Source organism: Cryptomeria japonica, chromosome 10, assembly GCF_030272615.1.
Source record: "Cryptomeria japonica chromosome 10, Sugi_1.0, whole genome shotgun sequence".
NCBI classification, from domain to species: domain Eukaryota; kingdom Viridiplantae; phylum Streptophyta; class Pinopsida; order Cupressales; family Cupressaceae; genus Cryptomeria; species Cryptomeria japonica.
In genome coordinates, this window is record NC_081414.1 from 794,095,905 (window position 1) to 794,119,146 (window position 23,242).

Sequence of the window (23,242 nt, forward strand, 5' to 3'; positions counted from 1 at the left end):
AGGAAAATGAATGATCTTGTGAAAATCGCCCTGGTCCTTGGCTGAAGGACAGGAGCGATATAATCTCCTTAGCTCAATTGATCACCTTTTGACGTTAGATTTCTTTGCATATCATCTTCTTAAGATACCTTTGATACTTTGCAACTGCGCATAACCTTGACTTGGCATGATTTTTGAAGGAATTGGCCAATATAGTAAATATCGCCCTGGTCCCTGACTGAGGGACAGGAGCGAATTTGGGCATCCTGGGCTCATCCTTGTTCTTGCCAACTTGCCATCACTTTCACTATGAAGAATGAGGTCCTTCGATCTCTTTTGGCCACTTGAAACTTGATAAACCTTCAAAACTTAGGCCTTCATGAAGATTTTGCTCTGGTCCCTGGGAGGGGGACGGGAGCTATACTGATTTTCGCCCTGGTCCCTGGGAGGGGGACGGGAGCTATACTGATTTTCGCCCTGGTCCTTGACTGAAGGACAGGAGCGATCCTGGGCTTTTAGTGCAAAAATCTTCATCATATTAACTTGCAATTGTCTTTAAAGTGCAAAACAATGTCTTTTACTCCCTTTCAAACATTTAAAATGTGAATGGCAACTTAAATTTGGCCTCATTTGAAAATTTCGCTCTGGTCCCTGCCTGAGGGACAGGAGCGAATTTAGGCATTTTAGTGCAAATCCTTTATCTTTGGCGATCTTCATAACTTTGTCCTTCGTCAAGACGCTTCAAAATGTCCTTGTCTCCTTGTATCCTGTCTTGGAGTGGTTTGAACTTGGATGGAAGGCAAGATAACCACTATATCGCCCTGGTCCCTGGCTGAGGGACAGGAGCGAATTTATACTTGTAGGCTCCATCACACTTTGCTAACTTCAAAAATTATCTTCAATAGACTCGTTGTGCATCCCTTCATTCATCCATGGCTTGGAATTCATTCAAACTTGGCGAGAAATTGACCTAAGGCAAAAAATCGCTCTGGTCCCTGACTGAGGGACAGGAGCGCCTAGGCCAATTTGGAGTTCATTAGGTGTCTTGCAATCTTCAATATGTATTCAACGGGTTCATTTCACCTTCCTTCCTTGCCTCAAACCCAAAACTTGCTTGCTTTTTGCCCGAAACATGCCTCATGAGGAATTTCGCTCTGGTCCCTGGGAGAGGGACGGGAGCTATCACTGAGTTCGCCCTGGTCCCTGACTGAAGGACAGGAGCGATTTTGGCATTTTGGTCCATTTCCCTTCACGAAGGCACTTCAAATTATATTCAATTGATAAAACATATCTCCTTGATCTCTTCAAATCGTCAAGTTGTTTAAATCCTGCAAGGACAAGGTGATGTTTGATTTTGAGCTCCGGTCCTCCACTGAGGGACAGGAGCGATTTTCACTCCTGGGGCATTTCCGTGCTCATGAAATTCTTCAAATTATATTCAATGGAAAGATCATGCCTCCTTTTACTACTTCCACTCGAAAAATCATCTTGATCCTGCAGGGACAGTAAGATTTTTGAAAACGAGCTCCGGTCCTTCACTGAGGGACAGGAGCGATTTTGCTCCTACAAGCCAAAATATCATGATTTCGGGATTTTGATCACTTCACAAGGTAAAAACAAGTCATTTCCAATGCCCGGGATCAAATATCAAAATTTTCAAAATTTGGTCAAAATCGCTCAATTGGACAAAATTCGCAATTTCATCATTCATACTTAGACAAATTCATTCAAAATTCCAATTAAAAAAAAGACCAACTCACTTAGCCTCTGGCGAATTCACTTTATTCAAAATTGCATCCTGCGAGAGGAAGCTCAAAAAAGCTCTCAAGACTGACTGGACTCTGGCCTGAAAACGTCAAAACGGGAACCCCAAGGCTTGACCCTAAATCCAGACAACTGACAAACTACCAAAACCCTAAAAAGCAGAGCGAAAGGCAATCAACAACGAGCAAAAAGAGGGGGTCCCCATTTAAATGGGGCGATGTGTGAAATGGTCACAACAAAACCACTGGTTCACCCCCTCTCTCAGTGGCATCTTGTGTTCTACAAAGAGAGAATGGTAAATTAAAATCTGATCCGATTGACAATCTGAAGTCACAGGTGATGTAGATTGATTTACTGTTTTGTTATCATAATAACAGTTTTTTACTATTTGTTTGCTCTATCAGATCCAAGGCACAAAACCTTCAAAAGTGACACGATGTGATGCTACCATTGAAGTCAAGCTAATGTATCCAGTCTGTATAATCCAAACTTGTAATGTCCCCTTGTTGAAATCGTATTTATTTTATATTAATAATAATAAATTAAAATATAAAAGAATAAAAATAAAATTTAATATAATTAAAATTTAGTTAAGTTTATTGAATGGTCAAAGGCATGAAATGAAAAGTTGTGATTCTCTCAACATGAGATATAAAAGGGAGAGAAGAGAAACTCATTTGGAAAAAAAGGGATGAAAGAAGGGAAGAAAGGAATTAAGGAAGCATTAATGGGAAGAAGATAATGAAGTGACTCATTCAAAGGGGCAGCAATGATGAAGGGTTGTGACTCTTTCGAAGGGTGGTAATTGTGAAAGGTTGTGACTATTATGAAGAGGTGTGACTATCCCACACATTGAAGGATATAAAGGAGAGAATTTTTCATTTGAGGAGGAGATAAATAGGGGAGATCAATTTGGGGAATAATATTTTATTCTCAACAGCAAAAATGCCCAATTTTATGATGTGTAGAGTGATGAAAGAAGACTTTAGATTTAATTAAATTAATTAATTAAATGCTTAAAGGGCAATTAAGGTGCAAGATGAAAACACACTAAGGCAGGTGCCAACCTAAGCGTGGAATTTTACCACCCAATTAAGGGTGTACAATTTATGATGCTACATTTAGCCCCCATTTTAGAGCTCATGTGACACTATGTGCATATGCAAGCTAAAGTACATAAAAGTAAACATTTCATGAAAAAGGATATTTCCATAAGGTGTCAGACGAAGCCCCCAGCAGTATCTATAGTACATTGTTAGGAAACACACCCTACAAAACCACTTGTTAGATAAAATTATAAAATCACCTTTAATGCTTACTAGGGAAATGATAAAATTCGAGGGTAGTTATATGCCCCCTTTTTCGGCTTGCTTATTAGTGAGGAGAAACAGGGTATCATGTTTACCGCATCAAATTGTGATCAAAGATGATGACAAATGCTTGCAACAAGGCTCGATCAAAGAGAATCATGGAAAATTTGGTAAGAAAGAGAACTAAATCATGATTCCAATGCCACCAATGGTTTAGAAATCAGAGTTCTCTAGCTTAAGATATGAAAGATTAAGTAGAAAAGCATAAATTAGGTTTTCGAAAAAGAGAAAAGTGCATACCTCACAAATAGTGAAAATGACACTTTCATTTATTTCTCATTTTCTGTCTTATTTGCAACAGAGGAACCCACATAGCACTCGTGATGCCTTGAAGACAACCCGAGATGCCTAGCCGGATGGAGATCCTGCGATAGTCTATCATCGTTGATCATCCGCTTAACGAGGTGAGTCTACTGAATTACCTTAATAATTTTTGTTGACTTAGGTTTGAGTTTCTAGTGTTGAGGAAAGACTGATTTCATATGTGCCTCTAGAAGGGCGCCATGGTGACCCTTTCACCAATAAAGTATAAAGGAGAGTTCATTCCAAGCATTGAAGGGGACTTATCAATCAATGGAGAAAATCAATACAATTAACATCTATTCTCCTAAGAAAGCAAAAAATCTTTAGCAATCAAATACAGATCGAACCATTCAGCAATAGCACTCATCCAAAAGAGCAGCGTCCAAGTTTCAAAGAGGGAAACAACATCAAATTGAATCTGTCCAAATTACCACAGTATAGTGAAAATACATAACTTGCAATAATTCTACAAGTATAGTGGGCAAGATTTAGTGTCCTCCCAAAAGGGGACATTACAAGTGGTATTGGAACATGATCCTACCAGCCTGCAGGGTAAAGATAAATCGATTATGCATTTTAATCAATGAGAAGGGATATATTAACTCAGTCCAAAAATATGGCAACAACTAAATGACAATGCAAGACAATATGAGACATTGTTGAACATACATGTATTGTTTGCAAAGAAGACAATCAAGTATATAATATATACACTAGACTGAGAGACAATATTATATGAAGATCTAAGTTGAAGTATATAAAGAGTTTTGTAACAGACTTTTGAGAAGAGATTGTGAATGCTTTATGTTAGTCTTATGATCATATTATAGAAGAATTTACAGCAGAATTGTGGAAGACTTAATAGCAAATTTGTGGAAGAGATTTATTATGATTACCCCAAGGGATGGAACTGGTCATAGTTGGATGTTCTTGCCTCTTGTGGGCCAAGTGATGAATTGGTTACCTCAAGGGACGGAACTGGTCATAGTTGGATGTTCCTATCTCTTGTGGGCCAACTAATGAATTAATTACCCCAAGGGATGGAACTGGTCATAGTTGGATGTTCCTGCCTCTTGTGGGCCAAGTGATGAATTGATTAACCCAAGGGATGGAATTGGTCATAGTTGGATGTTCCTACCTCTTGTGGCCCAAGTGATGAATTGATTGCCCCAAAGGATGGAACTCATCATAGTTGGACGTTCCTACCACTTGTGGGATGTGAGGCAAATGGCCATGATTTGAATGTGACATGCTCTCAGGCTTAGTTGGGTTGGGTAGTGTTGTGTTTTTTTACGCACATGCAAACATAGAATAAAATACCTAAAGTATCTTATCCTCTCTTGAACAAAATCTCTCAAATGCTGAAGATTAGCTTAAGGATCACTTGAGAAGACTCCAAGGTTCATGAATGCAGGGTCACTACGTGTGGATAAGCTCTATTGGTTGATGTGATTATGCTGGAATCACAAGGGGACCTACATTTGAATGCCTGAATGCTTGATTCGTTGGAACTTAGATCATTTGATGTTACAGTATGGTGATGCTTTTGATCCTAAACTAGCTAGAGTTTGAAAAAGTGGCAAAAGATGAAGGGTTAAGAGAGTCTATTCTAAAGCCTAGAATGTGAGAAGATGGATGAATGATTAGATAGAATCCTACTGAGTGAGGTCTCACCATCAAACTGAACAATTTGACACAAGCTCAGTGCAATCTTCTAAGGACATTTCAAAGATGTTCAAATCATTACCATCGAACATTGATCACCATTCAAGTTAATGCATAAACAATGAACGCATAACAATTTGAAGCTAAGCTCATATCATTCTAGCTGACCATGCAAGGCACACTTACAATCAACAACATGCTAGTGGTATGGACTAAACGAATTCCATACAAATGCATTCAACAAATCCTTCCATTCAATTTAATTTATTTATCATCTAACATGAAGATCCAACAAGAAACCATGCACATTGTAAAGAAACAACACACTTCACCATAACTTCAATGGAAATGGAGTTCATTTACAACTTAGGCAACAATTTCTGCCTTCTCCTCCTACTCTACTCTAATTACTATTCTATTCTTCTATTCTCTCTCTATTTACTATTCTAGCACTATTAACTATTAGCCAACTATTAACCTTTACAAATGAAAAATTTGAGCCTTTTATAGTGTTCTCAATACAATTCAATGGCTCAAATCCATTTGAAATCAATGGCCGAGATTTTACAATGAAAACCCTAATTAGGGTTTGTTACAACAAACTCAATTCGGCCAATGAAATAATTACAACACTTCGGCATGACCAATAGATAACAAGGGTTGGTCCCTCGGAATTTGTGCCATCACTAGTGAGTCATGTACATTGCATCTAGGCATGTTGACGTGGAACCCCTCGGATCGGTGAGTGGTGACTGGGATGCCACCTCAATTCGCTTGTAGATTTGGAAGATTTGATACTCGACATTACAAGCTTGCTCGAAGTAGTGGTGATGGGATATATTGAGGGAACTGAGTCCTTCCTTCATCCTCACTTGCTTGCCTTGGAGTGATTGTATAACTTCTCTTTCGCACTCCTTTGATCTCTTCATGTCTCCATGGTGCGGTGAAGGTTGAAATTCCTCTTGGGCGTGAAGTTTCTCCTCTTACACTGTGGTGTAGGTCTTACAATTTTTCTCCTTTTTGCTTTGCAATCACCATCCTCTCCCATCTGCAAAACAAAACAAACATGATATCAAATACATAATATATAACTTTGATAGTTCTTCTTAGCTTGATATATCCCTTGATTTTTTGTGTTTTGCAAGTTTGATAAGAAGATCTAGAGGATTTCACCTTCATGAAGGAGCACTTTGAAGTTGATTTTCGCTCTTAGAGAGGAGCTCTTGAAGTTTACTCCACCCTTGATGTTCATGAAGTTGTCCTTGTCTTTGAACTTACTCTCCTTCATTATATGAGCTTAACCTAAAATGGCTCTTTCCAAACTTCAAATCAGTTTAAGGTATTAATCATGTAACCAATCTTGCACCTTCGCCTTCGACTATGAACACATGAAGTAGAGTTCACTCACTTGGATTTTGCTCTTGAGGCTCAATTTGTGGAATTCACTCATATCCTTCAAATTGTGAGGTTCGCTTATGTAGGTCAAATCATGAAGTTCGCTCATGTCTTAATTCTTGAAGTTCATTCGTATGCCTTGGTTTTTAAAGTTGGAATTTTTCGTTGAAGCCTCCTATATGAAGCTCGCTTATCTCAAACACGAAGTTAAAATTTGCTCATGAAGCTTGATTCATGAAGTTGGTTTTCGCTTTCATGAAGAAAGATGGAAAAAGTAAAGATTCCCTCAGAGTGGATTCAACGCCTAGGTGGAGTGGTTGGGCACTAAAATGGAGTGCTCATGAAAGTCAAAAAAATTGTGAATTCCTTGGTCTAGTCAAATCAACGCCCAAGGAAGGAAGTCTGGCACTAGAGTCAATGAGTCATGGAAAGATGATAATCATGAAAATTCCACCATGAAGTGGAATCAATGCAGGAAAACTCACAAAGCGATGAATTCCCTCTCCAGGTGAAAATGGCGCCCGACACCACTAGGGTGCCAAAACTTGATGGTCATGGAAAGCTTCAAAATCATAAAATTCCTTACCAGTGCAGAATCATCGCCCAAGTCCAAAGGCAGGTGCCAAAATCAAGGTATCAAGGAAGGCATGGAAATTATGAAATTTCCTCCATCAAAGTCAAAATTCGATGCCCAAGTCAGAAAGTTGTATTTTTTTCCAAGGCATGGAAATAATGAAATTCCTTCATTAAGTGATTTCCATGCCCAAGTCAAGTAATTCAAAATTTTCCAAGGCAAGGAGTAAATTGAAGGTTAGAAATGGATTGAAAAAGCAGAAAATCCCTTCGGGAAAAATTTCTAAAAAAACCATTTTTTAGGCACCAAATCTCATTAGAAATTCAATTTTTTTATAGATTTGGACTTGTGAGAGAATTCTCTCTTGGACTCAGGTCCTAAATTTTAGGAAAGTTCCTAAAAAATAGGAGATGGTGGAAAATCATTAAAAATCTCCTCCAGAGCAAGGAAAGTTCGGAAAACTTCAAAAAAAAATTTCATGGATCAAATTTTTCTCTCCTAAAGTTTTTCTCTCTAGTGGCTTCTTGCCAAGTGATAGTCGGGTCAGTGCATGTTGAGTCAATGGAGCATCTTTTTGCATGCAGTCGTCCCCTGAAGGCATAGTGGTGGTACACTTATTGCTGGAGTATTTTGACTAAGCGGCAGCCCGGTCAATGCATGTTGAGTGCATGAAGAATCTTTTGCATTTTATGACAGATTCCTTCCGCATGTCATCGTCGCATTGAGGAATGATGGGCATTTATTTCTGCATGGGGAATATTCATTGTATGCTGGGCGAACTTGATGTAAGTGGTGCATTTAATGCACAATAGATGTCATTTTGGGCACGTAAGATTAATTGTATATGGGCATGATGGGTCATTAATTGCTGATTCCCACCTTGTTGCATCATGCGTGGGGAATCTTTTTGGGAAAACCCTAATTAGGGTTTGCATGTGTCCTCAAGGCATGAAGCCTATATAAAGGGGTAGGGAGACTTGTATGAAATTGTTGCGATAAGTTTTGAGATAATAACAGTGAAGCATTATTCTTTGATGGTGTCCACTTAAGCTATTTTTAAATTTTCTCAAAGTTTGCATGGTTTCACCTTCCTCACTTAGAGTAGAAGTAGTATAGTGCTTTGATTTCAATGGAGAATGTAATGGTGTTTGATGAATTTCCATGGTTCATACTTTTTGCATTTTGCTGATTGTAAGTTGCAGTGTAAAGTTAGTCTGAGCCACCAAATTTGTGCTAAGTTCGATTGTGAATAGTCATTTGGATTGTGCCATGTTGGGTATTCAAATGCACTTTCTCAATGTGAAAATCTTTCAACATCCTCGGAAGATTTTACCGGTTCTTGTGGAGTTGTGGCAAATCAGAAATTGGTTTATTTGGAATTTGTCCACCAGAGCACTATCCATTGATATCACTGCCCTTAGGAGTAGATTTAGATCCTTATGAACCCTTTCCCCTTTATTTTCAGTTCATTTTAGTTCGTTCGAAGCAGAAGCATCACAAAATCACTATATTTGATGATAGAGTTCCAACCATAGCAAAGCAGTGAAAGAACGATCCAGACGTAAGGCTCCTTGGATTACCAACATATCACATCCACCAAGTCACATTGTAGTATAAAGGAACCTTGGAGTTAGCCGTTTGATCTTTTTGCAATCTTAGCATACGGCCTAACCTTGATCAAGAGAGTAAGGTGACCATTGGTAACTTTATTTTGTGTTAGACGTTGTCATAAAAAACACGTCAACACCTCCAAGGTGGGTTAAGAGTCGGAAGGACAAAAAACCTTTCATGCTCTTTGTTAAGCTAAGGATGAAAACCCTTGGTATTGTCACTGTTGAGTTAGGGACAAAAGGCTCTAATTCATTAGATTTGTAAGTATTTCTAGAGAATTCACGATATGATTGACTTTGAGTATTGTGCTATGAATTATTCATCTAAATATTGTCATAAGTTCTTAAATCTTTGATAAAAGCTATTATAATCTTGAGTAAATATTATTGTTTTAAGGAAAAAATCAGGAATACTCCAAAAAGGGACAGTACACTCCGTTTTGGGTGAGGTACCTGTTGATGTGTTTTTTATGCACCTCGAACATAGAATAAAATTCCAAGGTATTCTATCCTCTCTTGAACAAAAGAAACTTTGAATGCTAAACAAAGTGATCAATCAAAGCAACTCCAAGGTTTATAATGCGAACTATGCGACTTAAATGCTGCCGTTAGACTTGGTGATTGTGATGTGATTTTGTTGGAATCACAAGGGGACTTATGTTTTGCTTGAACTTTGTTGGAACGTTATCTCTAACTCAACTTTGGAAAATAAAAGATAAAAGGGATGAAGGGTTTAGAAAGGCTGCACTACTTGGATCAATGATGACGATGATTGTTACGTAGATAGACAAACTCCCTCAAATCAAGCTTTGTCTTGCTATTAGGAACAACTACCCAAACTCGATGCAATCTTCTAAGGGAATGAAAGATTTTCACATTGCGAACACATCACCCAAATGCCCAATGCTGATGCAACTTGAACAAGTATCCACAATCGAACTTAGCACAATGATGAGGTTCAGGCTAACTTTACACTATGACTTACAATCAACAAACCACAAAAGGTATGAACCAAGGAGTTCATCACAATATCTTCATAAGCATCCACCATAATCAATGAACTTTAATTAAACTATGAGAAGTAGAGACCATGCAACATGTTGAAATAGCACACCAAAATTCACCATATCTTCAATGAAAAGGTATGTTCATTACAACAAGCTTTGGCAACAATCTCCTTTCCTTCTACTCTACTCTACTCTATTATCTGGCTATTAACTATTATCTATTTACCTTTACAATGAGAGATTTGAGCCTTATATAGAGGTTTCATTACATTTTGAAGGCTTAAATTGATTCTCAAATCAATGGTCGAGATTACATCACAAAACCCTAATTAGGATTAGTTATAACTAACTCCCTCTAGCCAATGAGATAAATACATTTTGCTCCTCTTTGAATATACACCAATGATAAAATAGGTTAGGTTTCTTGAACTTTGTGCTTCCATAGGATGATTCGGGTACATTGTATCTGGACATCTTGACTTGGAATCCTTTGATTGGTGGAATGATGATTGGGATGCCACCTCAACTTGCTTTGTAGACTTGATACTAGTGATCCACGGGGACACGTCTCCCCACTTGGCCCACATCTCCAAGATGGGGACATCTTCGAGACGGGGAGATGGGGACGTGCCATCCCCTGTCGGAGATGTGGAGATGTCTCGATGTCTCTCGAGGGCCAGGGAGACATGCGGAAGTCTCCTGCCCAAATGCTTAAAAAAGCGTTTAAATTTAATAAATTTTTTAATTTTGAGCGAATTTTTTGGGTTTGGGGATTAACCTAATTTGACGTGGGGCGATTCGTATGCTATCTCAGGTTTCTAGTTCTTTAATTGCTAAGAGGAACTGGTCTACATATAGCTTCATCTACTCTCTTAAGAGGAATAGCCTTACTTCTAAGAGAGCAGAGAAGTTTGTGGCTATACATACTACATAGTGCTTTGCGTCTCATTGATTGCAAGACACTTGTGTACAAAGAGAGTCCAACGACACGATGGGATGTAGAGCCAGAGGAGCCATCACAGGTTGATTTGGATGCTCCCACTTCAGATGCAAGGCTGGTTGGTGTTAGTTTGAGGGATCTTGACCATGAGGAGTCCAACAGTTCCAGTGATGAGAAGTTTGCAGATGATTAGAGGCCTCCCTTCACTACATTTTGACATTTTGATATTTGTACTTAAGTCTTATTTTGATATCATAATAGTAATTGTAATTCTATTGCTACTCATTGTAATGATGTAATCATCTTTATGATATTACATATTCATATTTTCAATATAATAGAAATCTCCAATTTGAAAATTTCATTTGTCAAATTTTATTTAGCATTCAAGAAATCTTCGTATTTAGTATTTCAAATTTTGTCATTTTATAATTTTACTGTTTCCATAGATTCATTTTAAATGTAATAGTAATTCTTATACATCTTTTCAGAACTAGTTTTTCAAGCACTATATGTATATCAGCATCACCACTCCGCCACCCCCCTGTCGCTGTCCCCAAACTTAGGCCCTTTGTCCCCTCGTCTCCAAAATCCGTCCTTGCGTCACCCCATCCCCAATGGCCATGGAACACTGCTTGATACCTCATCACAAGTAAGTGTTGATGCCTCAGGCAATATTTCTTGATACTCAACATCCCAAGCTCGGTGTGATGTGGATGAAGGCATATTCCCAAATTGCATCATCTTGATCAAGCCGATCTTCTAACTTTGATTAACTCTTTTGACTTGATCACACTTGCATTTCCATCTTCTTGTTTGGGAATCCTGAAGTAGTTCACTTCTTGATAAAGTTTGATTCTAAATTGAATTGTTTTGAAATCTTTCACCTTAGAGTAATAGCAACGATTCTTGAATTTCTGGGGGAAATCCAAAATTGTAAACTTTTCCACCTCTCCACTGATATGCCCCAACCTTTTCCTCTCTTGTGGTGCAATGTTGTTTCTTGTCCTTGGTTTCTTCATGATGTTAAGTAATGTTTGGTGTATATCTTATATTGCAATTGCCTTGTTGAAGTTATGATGGTGGCCATCTTGGTATCCTTGTGATCAAAGTGTTTGTAACCTGCTCCTTTACCTCAATCCCTAATCATCATGCCTCCTCTCCTTAGTCACCCCTTATGTTTTGACTTCATACTAAATTGACCTCCTTTGCTTTCCTTCATCCTAAGCATCCTCCTCTTGATCTCATCATCCTTTGCATTACTGCTTGATCTCCTTGAAGCCTTCTCTTCAAGTCTCCTCTTTCCTAGACCTCTAGCTTCGCTTCAAACTTAATGTTTATGTTGCACGGCCTAGTTGATTTGATGTTGTGATGTAACCTCTTCATGTGATGTATTTGCTCCATCTTACCTTGAAGTTCTAAAGATAGTGATCTTGCGGAAGGGCATCCCCTCCACCACAATGAAGACCTAGGTGTTAGCCTTGTATAACGTTCTTATGCATGATGCTTACTGACGAATTTTCCTCTTGTGGTAGTCATATCTTTGAAGTTGAGCTGCTTGAAATCCTAGGCACCTTCCTTTACGGAGTAAATCTGAAAAAGAGAAAAGAGATCTTAATATCAAATAACATGGATTGGAATACATAACAACTCAGGCCCTCAAAAAGTGGTGACAATGCATTACAAATGACATTATATGCTTTATTACTGCCTAGGAAAATCTGGAATGATATTTGCTACTGTTGAAACCCTAGAAAATGCAATTTATGGACCTTTTGATTTTTATTCGATTTCTGACCTGTATGGTGCTAGTTGGAACTTGTATGGCTGCCTGGTAGAATCCTATATCTGGCTGATAAACAACAATTTCCTCCTCCAACAGGATTGGTGCTTCATTTTTCTGTGTTTTGGCTGGCTGTAAAAGGTTTAGGGTAGCATTGAAACCCTAGGATAATTTCAACGTGCTAAAATCCTCCTTTCCAGATATGACAAGAAGCTTGAATGCTGAAATACATTTAATCTGCCCTTGTGGTCACTGCATTTTCACCCAAAATTCTTGGAAATTCTTCCAAGGCTCTTTAATTCCGCCTCGAGAATAATATGGAGATATTTGTTTGATTGTTGGAATATGCGTGAAAAACTTTGAAAATAACAACCACCTCTATTTAGAAACAAGGGTTTTTGTAATTGATCCAAAAATGTTGAATTCCAAGAGGGTTTTGTCCTCTAGAATTTGAACACACCAAGGGTGTTCGTCCTTTATAATTTTAATATGCTGAGGATTTTCATCTTTGGATGCCCTAGATTGGATAAACAATTCATATCTGAAAATTGTATGTAATGATAATTTGAATGATGAAATGAAACTAGTAGGCTCCATATTAAAAGCACTTTTTAAATTATAATATTATATTAAGTTGGGTCCAATTTTAATTATAATATTATATTGAGTTGCCCCTTCAATAAATAATCATTGGACCCGACTTAAAAATAATATTATGGTTTCCTTTCCCTTGCTCAATCCTTAGCTTTTGGGAAAGAGAATAGGTTAGAGGCCTTCTCTATGATGGTAGTTTGAAAAAGGGGACATGAGAATCCTCTCTGTGATACAAAACGTACTGTCATTCATAGCAACACAAAGTTAGCTTAGAAAAATAAATGCGAGGAAGGAAAGTTTATTTCTCATCATAAGAATATCACATACTCTTAACTACATACATCCATAATGTGATTAAACAAAACATATATTGCATTTCATCATGAGGATATCCCCTTCCCTATGATAAATATTCTTGTGTTTCTGCCCTTGTACGAGTAGTCACACAACTACTTTTAACTTCTATTTGATCTAACTCTCATTGTGGTTTAGCCACCTTCCTTATTTCACCTTCATGGGCACTTTCACAAAAAATCTTGTACAACTGTCTTTTGCATAATTGCATTTCAGTATTAATTAATTTTTTGAAAATAATTAATTCTCCTTGAGATTTCAAAATCACCAATGGCCCATATAACTCTATCTTACATAACTTGACACTACTTGCCTTCACTAAAGTTTGCCCACTTTACATAACGACTAATTACAGTATGACTATAGTGTAGTTTTTGATTACTTTTGCACAATATATAATATTAATTAACCCTTAAAAAAATTGTATAGACAAATCGGTGCAAATGTAACCTGTAGGCCCATACATCATTAAACATTTTGATTTACTGGGCAGTTTGTGAGACATTTGCAATGTGAGGATAAAATTAAAACTGTATTACTTGAAATAAAATATAAATTCACCAGTATGCATGTTTTTGAAGAAGTTTGTTACAAATTTGTGTTTTTAATGTTTGGAAAATTTGCCGAGTGAGTTTTTTGATCAACTAAGCTATTGCTTAATCTAAGTTTTTCAAATATGGTTTGCTAACAACTCTGCAATCAATTATAGGGTGCATTAAATTCTAATGTCAACTTTAGACCAAGCAACACAGCCATACATATATGCTGTCTAAAAGGATAATTGAAATGGAATTGTGCATTTTCCATATTGTTCTATGCGATTCATTGGTGTTTTTCGTAGATTGACTGTATCATTGGCTGTAATATTCTCACCAAAAGTTTATATGCAATAGTAGATTGAGTGCAAAGATAGGTTTGGAGATAGAGCGGTAATTTTATAATCTATCAGGAGATTGACTGTATGATTATTGCTTTTATTTCAGGTATAATAGTTCGTGCAAAAGGAGAAAATGAAGATGACGAGGATGAGAAACCTAGAAATCTAAGATCATCTATAAATGAGGATTCGGATTCCGATTAACATGTAACATTGGCTAAATTCTTAATGCCGACGATTCTCATACTTTTTATGCTACTTTGAATTGTTTTGATATCCTAAATACTTGTGTTAAGTGGACAGGGAGTCAAAGGCTACGGGTGACTACTAAAATTTTAGGATACTCCTCCATATTGTAAATTAAACTATTGGATAACTGGGTTAATTGAGTGGTGCTTTGAAGATTACTCTATCTCCTATTGGTTTTCTGTGTAGCTCATATGTTAAGATACTTAAAAGGTACGCTCTAAGGTTTTTCGAACCATCTTCAAGCTTCCAAAACTTCATAGTTAAATGGCACAATTTGAAGTAGTGTTGTCTTATAATTTGGTTCTCATGGTATTAAAATTTTATAGTTGTATAATTTTATCATCTCTTAATATGCAAACAGGGCAAACCGTGGTATCTCTTTAATGATGGATATAATTGTGGTACTAGTGTATACAACCTTTGGCTTCCATAATGTTTACTATGTCCAAAATATTAGGTTCATTAGATGTTGACAAAGTTTGGGATTTCAAAAAACTTGAGGGTTGAAAATTAGTGAACATATAAAACCGCACATATTACCTTAGATAATCACTAACTTGTTGAATGTGACAAGGTAAGTGTATGAAAAAACAAAACAGTGAAATTGGATTTCTTCAATTTAATAAGAAATTAAGGAGGGAGGTATTGAAAACACTCAAAGTCAAATTTTGATTGTAATTTATGTTGCAATACTAACCCACCATTCCCCATCCTTGTCCCCACTTTCTCTTCACCTTTTTCAAAATCCAAAATTGCTATTTTTTTTGGTTTGTGTTCTTGTAGATTGACCTTGTACATTTTACGTTGTTCATAGGTTTGGGTTGTCTAAATTTGGTAATTGTGGTTTAGATTTGATATCTTTGATTGAATTGTGTGTGTATGTATATGTAGACATAGTTTGATTTGTTCAATATCCAAGAGTGATGGAACATAAATGTTATATTTGCAATTAATTACTTAGGTTTAACATTTATAGATTGGTGGATCTAATGGCATTCTTGTCTTCTGTTGGCATTTCAAAAAACCAATTACCAGTTGTTTGAACAGTCCTCCATGACGAGAGTTCTTTGGTGCCAGGAGATCGTGGGCTTTTTGAGTCCAACATTTCATGGCCTCTCTCTCTCTCTCTCTCTCTCTCTCTCTCTCTCTCTCTCTCTCTCTCTCTCCATTGTGGATTTCTCATGTTGGCCTTGATTTCAACCTTGATTATGGTGTTTTGGGTGAGGTTGTACCCATGATTCCTTGCAAGGTTAGCTTGGCCTTTGCAAGAGGTTGGTTGCATCCCTCTAGTGTATGCATATATTGGAGTTTTGCATATGTTGCTAGTGCTACTTGTTCTTTGAAGGAAAAAATTCATTCCATCACTTGTGCCAAATCCACTTTGATGGTGGTTTGTAGCCAGGATGTGGTGGAAGATGAGGATTTTTATCAATAGAGGGGTCTAGTGTACAAATGCTAGAACCTTTGGTCTTTGCTTGACCTTTTTACAAATAGGTGTTGGATTCTTGGAGTCCTTTTGTCTCAAAAAAGACTAAGCTCTTCTCCCGTGCAAAAGGATTATTTATTACCTATTTTGTCTCTTCAAAGGATAGATTTGGTGTTGGTGATGGTAATTTTTGCTCTTGGGGAGAGAGTCTTCCTTTAACCCTTTTGTAAGCCTCTAAGTGTGCATCTAATGTGGATAAGACTTTCAAATCTTCTACTCCAATTTTTGGAGATTTCCTGCTATGAGCTCATAGGCAACTCCATTGGTCACTCCTTAAAGGTTGATGATTCCACTTTTTAAATGCGGGCACTCTACTTTTGCTTGCATTCTAGTAAATATTGACGTCTCTAGGCCTCTTCATTGGAATGTGATTTTGATGCTAGGGGGAAAACCTTGGACTCAATCGTTTGATTATGATCCTTTTAGATGTAGATGATGCTTCTTTGTTGGTCACTAGGTTACAAATTGTCCTCTCCCGATGGAAGGGCATAACTACTCGGTGGAAGAATGTTAACAAAGACTACTTGACTATTCACGCCCTTGACTCTTTGTTGAATGATGCTCCCCTTAGGCTGTTAAGTCCTCTCATGAGATTGATTCCTTAGATTCTGGTGTTACTTAGGCATGCCATTCAAACCCTATTGGAGAACCTCATGCCCTAATCTCATAGCCTACTTTGCCTTTTGCTTTATATCAACTTTAGATTACTCATGTGGTGGAGGGTCTCCTTCACATATTGATGGGCTCTTTGAGGGGGAATCCCCTTGCTTCCCTTTGTTTTGAGAATTTGGAAGAAAATATCTCTTGGATTGTTGTTAGGATGAATAAACGTCTTCCTAAATCTATATCCCAAGCTCATGCTATAGTATTAGTTGAGTGGCCAACTCGTGCAACGTTTGGTATTTTTTAAGTGGTACCTATTATGCTTTGCATACTCATCCCTACATTTTCACTTGTTAAAATTCGGGTCCCCCATTCTTTTCTTTTGTTTCTCTTTCTCTTTTCCTTTCGTTTTTGTTTCTCTTTGTTTCTTTGTGGGATCTTGAAGTCTCGGGTTCAAGAGGTTTTCCTCCTTTTGGCCCCAGAACCCCAGTTTCGTAGGTTCCTTTTTTTTTATTTATTTTTATTGTTTGAGTGTTTTTGGAATCCCGAATTCTTGGGTTCTCGATTTTGTAAACTCGGAACCTCGGGATCTCGGATTCTCGAGTTTTCTTTTTTGTTCTTACCTTTTTTTTGTTCTTTTGTTTTCAGAATTTTGGACCTCGGGGTTTCCAAGTTTTCAATAGCCCTCACGCATTTGAAACCTTAGAACCCAAGATCTTGGAATCCCGAGGTCTTTGTTTCTTTCGTTTTGACCCTTGAAACCCCGGAATTTTGGGTTCCCGAGTTTGCTGTTCCTTGTTTGTTTGGAACCTCAGAATCTCGAAGTCCAAGGATCTTGAGTTTTCCTTGTTCTGTTATTTTTTGTCGATCCGAAATTCTGGGAGTTCCAAAATCCTAAGTTCTTGTGTTCATGATAGCTTTTGAGTTATTATCAACTCGGAACTCTAGGATGTAAGGTTCTCATGTTTTCTTTTGCTCGTTTGTTTGGAACCTCGGAATCTCGGAGTCTTGAGATCTCGAGTTTTCCTTGTTTTGTTTGTTCTTTTCGGAATCCTGGAATCCCAAGTCCCTAAGTTCGTGATGACTTTTAAGTTGTTACAGAACTCTAGACTCCAAAATCCTGAGTTTTGTCATTCAATGCCTTGAATCCCAGGACTTTGTAGGGGGTATAAATACTTCTAGGGTGCTTCATTTTCTTCATTTTTGTGCTCTCGATCTTTTGCTCTTGAACTCTTCTACTCTTGGCGATCGAGTAGTGAGCTTGATACAACAAAGTTCTTAGTGATGAAATCTCGTTGTGTTCTTTGCATGTTGTGTTGAGGTAGGTCGTTTTTCCTCCCTTGCTTTGTTTTGCTCATTTTGTTGTCTTTTTCTTTGCTTTTTCTATTTTCGGTTGTTTTTGTTTTGTGTGCCTGTTAGGTTAGGTTTTGTAGTAATAAGTCAGATTTCCTTCCAAAATTTGGCATTTTTGGTCTCTCGATTGCTTTTCGATCATGGGTAGTGATCCTTCAATGAATTCTAGGGTTTTTGCTTCACTTTCATGTTGCCCTGGTTAACTGTTTGTACCCTAAGTTAGATTTACCCTTTGAACTTGCAAAATTCGGGAGTCCCAGAATCTTGGGGTCCTCTACGAGTTCACCTTGGATTCTCGGAACCTTGGGATCCCAAAGCTTTAGAAGGTTGTCAAGAAGTTCATCTTTTCTTGGCTCTGGAACCTTGGAATCCCGGAGTTCCGGAGTTCCAAAGTATAAGTCTTTATTTGTCTTTGGGACCCCGGATCTTTGGAATCTCGAGCTTCACTTTTCATATTGAGCTTCCAAGTTCGGAACCTCGGAATCTCGAAGTTCCAGAAAGTATCCCTTTCATTACTTTGGAATCTCAGGATCCTAGAGTAATTGCTTTAGTATTGAGGTCTCAAACCCAAAACCCCGAAGTTTTGGATTTTGACATGTGAACCTTTTTGCATTCTTCAAGCCTCAGGATCTTGGAGTCTCGGGTCCTTGAGAAATTCAATCTTTCCCAACCACAAATCTCAAAAACTCGAGATTCCGAATTTGTGGCTTGTGTTCCCTTTAGAAGCCTTTTTGACCCCGAAACCCCAGGTTTCCAGAGTCCTCTGTCTTATTGGAAACTTAACAAAGGGTAAAATGTATTTCTTGAGAAGTGATAATTAACTGGCTTTCTTTTGTAGATTTTAGAGATCTTATGGACGCAGTATATGTCCTAGGGAGCTCGAGGAGGAAGACAAAATATGAGGCCAAGCTTGAAAAGATCCCAGTCATAATGAAATACCAATATTAAGGCCAGATAACTGCATCTAAGTTTGAGAACCAAGTGCAATGGATTACAAACACTAAGATGGGCCATATTGAGCTAATAATCCTAACAATGCTTGGAGAAGAATTGGAAGATCAAGATTGGTTCAAATTACTGTATTCCCTCAGGCTATGCCGACACTTGAGTTGATTTTAGCCATTGCACAACATTATGACAAGGACACAAGGAAGTGCATGGATACTAAGGGGAATGTGGTTGTGGATTTATCTTCAGAAATGTTGGCCTTAACCTTCAGGATCCCATAGTTTGAAGAAGTTTTACAAACCACATATGAAGTTGTAAGAGTATTCAACAACAATGTGGATGTTAATAAAGATTACATGAACAACACTTGGCTTAGGGAGCCTTGAGCTAAATTCAAAGATGCCCCTTGTGATTTGATCGTTATGTTGAATAGGGCCTTTGGGAAGGAATAATCCGGACATTGTTGTCTAGGGATGTACTACTACATGTTCACCATCCTTAAAGGGAAGCACTAATTTTGATTGGTCTCAAATCATTTCTGACAATATTCATGATCAAATTTGTAGTGTTAAAAAAACTAAAAAGTTCTTTATGACGTCATATGTAGTTTGGATGATAGCAAGAAGTGGAGTCTATCTAGGACTTAATACTCAAGGCAAATTAGAAGGGCCTCAATACAAGAGTGTGTGGGAATATTACACTCAATTATCATTCAACGACCACTTCAAAAGGGTGAATGATGCTTACATCTATGTTGTTATATGCAGGCTTACTGGTGATGTTGGATACCAATTGTCTCAAGAGGCCATGAAATTGATAGAGACTTGTGGAACCTAGTTCATCCAGAACCCAAGATCAACATACATCCAACTGAGCAAGTTCACATGAAATCCTTTCCTTCTTCCTTGCTACTACAACAATAAGATTGTGCTGCTTGAATTTTCTAGGCAAATTGTGTAGGTGTAGGCCTTAATGACACTAAAGCATAAAACAAGTGTGAGTTTCCCATTCACTCTAGAATATTATATGTGGCATAATTTACAGACTACCAAAACAACAATCGATGAGTTCTAAGCATTGAATATTAAGGAGTTTGACTATGCTCGTGAATACTTTGATCCCTTTGGAAAGCTCAAGGGTCTAATGCCTAATTCATATCAGGGACATGAGCTTGCATTAGAAGACTTTTGAGCAGGCATGCAGGAGAGTTTTAGGGTAAGGAAAAATAAGTTTTATAGACTTAATGTTTACCAACTGAGGGTGTTGGAACCCTAAATTTTTGGTAAAATTTAGTGTCTCCTAAAATGAAAAACATTTAAAGTCCTTCAAATAGCCACTTCTTGAGACTCTGTGCACGTGCTATCACCAAGTTTTTTATTAACCAAAGAGAGCGCTTTCACAAAGTTACTGAAGTTTTCTTTGCTGACATCAAGCTTTTCCAATTTATGAATATTGGTTTGAGAAGAATGGTTTATTTGATCATCAGATGAAGTTATTATTGTTTAACATAGGGGGACCCAACTTCATTTCAGAGCTTAATCTTAAATCTTTCACAAGGGTGAATATTTCGCTTTTCAAAAGTTGATAATTTAAATCAATATTATCGAAGCTATTGAAGTTCATATTGAGTGGTGGATTATGTGTTCAGATTGTCTGTGGGTTAAATGCGGCTCCCACAAGGGTAGAGCCCAACATATAGTTTCGAAAGCGAACTTACATGTCATAAGAGCACTGACGAGCATCAAGACATGCACAGGCAAATTTTTTTTTGGTATAAAGTTATTTAAATTATTTAAAGAAAAAATATATATAAAGTTATTTAAATTATTTAAAGAAAAATATATATATATATATATATATATGGTGGCTATATGTCGAGGGAGATAATATTGAGATAAAGTCATCAATCCAAAATTATTTAAATAATCATTATTCATAATACTGAAGAGGAAATAGTGAAGTAGTTTATCACCATGTGACAGGTACCACATGCCTTCACATAATAAAATTTCAAGATCTGGAAAGGAAATAATAAAATCCCGCCAATGACATAATGCCAACCCAATGGGAAGTAAGGACTACAGAATATGGAGTATGGAATCCGGTTTTCCCTAAAAATACGATGCTCGAAAAAACCATTTAAAATGTTTCACCGAAATCCATTACAAAAGCTAAATTTACCCTAATCCAATTTTAGGGTTGACGACTTCACATAATGAAGCGAAATGTGGTGGGCCCCAACTTTTTCTACAGAGCATTAGATATCTATGTGGACAAAAGGGATTTCATTGAAAAGGTGAGCTACACCGAAAAAATTTCTTTCGAGCTACTGTTTGGACACAGCCAAATTCGATAACCTGGGCCAGCACCCATTGTACCTCTGCGAAGTTGAAGATGCCGAACGGGTTATAGACATATACCCAAGCATAATGATAGGCAAATTCTGCTTTCACAGACACGGCACAAGAATCTTTTAACAGGATGCCCTAAAAGGATGCGTAATGATCCGCATAAAGTTTACTTAGAAATTATCAAGCAAACGTAATCAGTGGGCGTGGAGCCCAATCCATTACATTTCACAATATCCTTCCTGCACATGCCAAAAAGAGGACATTGCAACAGTATATGAATTTCCATCGAAGTATAATGCAAAAAGGCTAATGGATGAAAATATCATGGTGCATGCAACGTATAAGTCTGCTGAAACGACATTCAAAATAGCAGATGAAATGCCACATTGCCTGCGCAAAATAGAAGCGTTCAAACAGGATATGCACAAAATGATTTTATTAAAAAGACTTTCAAAATTGGTGGGCGCAAGGGCAGATTCCACTACTCTTCTTAACATCCTCAAGTTGCTGAGTGTGTTATATCGCAGCTTGTGATTATTTAATCTATATAATGATATTTTTGTTCCTAAACCTACTTGGAGGAAGCATATATTCTATGATGACTATTTACGATTAGGTATCATGAATCAAACCTAAAGTTGGTATGGTTTTTTTTGGGGTTATTGCCATCCAGTAACGGAATATCAGCCTTGAAAGAGAGAATGACGGTCCATCAAGGCATTAAGCCATTCATTAACTTCATTAAATTTTAATCAATTATATTCTTTTATATTTAATTTACTTTCAATGACTTAAGGAACTTTCAAGAAAATACATTGGGTAATGCCAACATCCTGTGCGCATGTACTGAAATGGAAGACACAAATCCAAAGTTTAGAGGCATACGCAAGGCACATAAGCTACTTGACAAAATGTCTCATAAAGAGATACCATATCAGGAAACACGATGATCACAGGTGAAGCGCAAAATTGAAATGGTGGAAAGTAAAGAAATGCAAGCACACACAAAATACGGGAGCACAAATCAAACTCGTGAGATGTTTGACAAAATAACTCGAAGAAATGTTGTCTAATGGTGAGCAAAGAGCTTATACACAGAATCTGCACAGAATTAGAGAAGTTAGCCTCAAAGAAATGTTAACATGGGAGCAGAATCAAGGCATTGCAATCTCATGACATGTTATTATTGCACGAATTGCACATAAAAGATTTATTGGTAAGGATCGATAAAGTTTCAAGCAAATGCAATTATCAGGTGTAAAGCCGAATTCAACTGGTTTTATGGCCAAAATCAAATATTTGGGGATAGCGTATGTCATCTCATTATAGTATTCTATGATTGCAGACTATGCACGAAATGGATTTGTAGAAAATGTCAACCAAATGCAATTGAGAGCCGCATTGCACGACTTTACACCAGTCTCCTCACTGTTTATGCATACATGGAACTTAGAAACAAATGTCTTGATAGAATGCCATCTCATGGCTCACAATGATCGCAGGATATGTATAAAATGATTGTTTTTAAAAACTTAAAAAATGCAAGTGTTCTGTGTAGACATACATGCAATGTGTAGGAGCATAAGCAAAGCCACATGAACTATTTAACAAAATTGCTCAAATAATATGATCTCATGGAATACCACGATTACAAGATTTACACGAAATAGATTTGTTGAAGAAGAAATAGAATTTTCATTGCAAATATATTGGCCAAAGATGAAAGATTGTAATTTTAAAAAACACAAAACAGAACTGTAAAGAAGAAGATAACTGCTATTAATTTCATAGAACTAATATTGACATGGATATTCAAAACTTAGCAGTTACAATAACCATATATTGGTTTTTATAGAGTGCTGACCTTCTACAGCGATCAGACTAAAACATAAAGAAAATCTAAAAATAAAAACACTGAAAAAACTGTTTTTACTACTAAAACTAAAACTTTAGCAGTTTTACGTACTACTGAATCACAAAAGCAAAAAACATAAATAAAGTTGTTTTATTAGAAAAACTAGAGATGAAGGCAAAATG

General features: G+C 37.2%; 1 protein-coding gene across 2 annotated transcripts in view; it reads left to right on the forward strand.

The window, feature by feature from the left end:
- Positions 1-14,622, forward strand: part of LOC131033921 (thioredoxin domain-containing protein PLP3A) — a 37,151-nt gene extending 22,529 nt beyond the window's left edge. For both annotated transcript variants that reach the window (XM_057965228.2, XM_057965227.2), the window contains one exon: positions 14,322-14,622. In XM_057965228.2, coding sequence (XP_057821211.1) covers positions 14,322-14,419 — 98 coding nt within the window. In that variant the 3' untranslated portion in view covers positions 14,420-14,622. The remainder of the gene's footprint in view (positions 1-14,321) is intronic.
- The last annotated feature ends 8,620 nt before the right edge of the window (positions 14,623-23,242 follow it).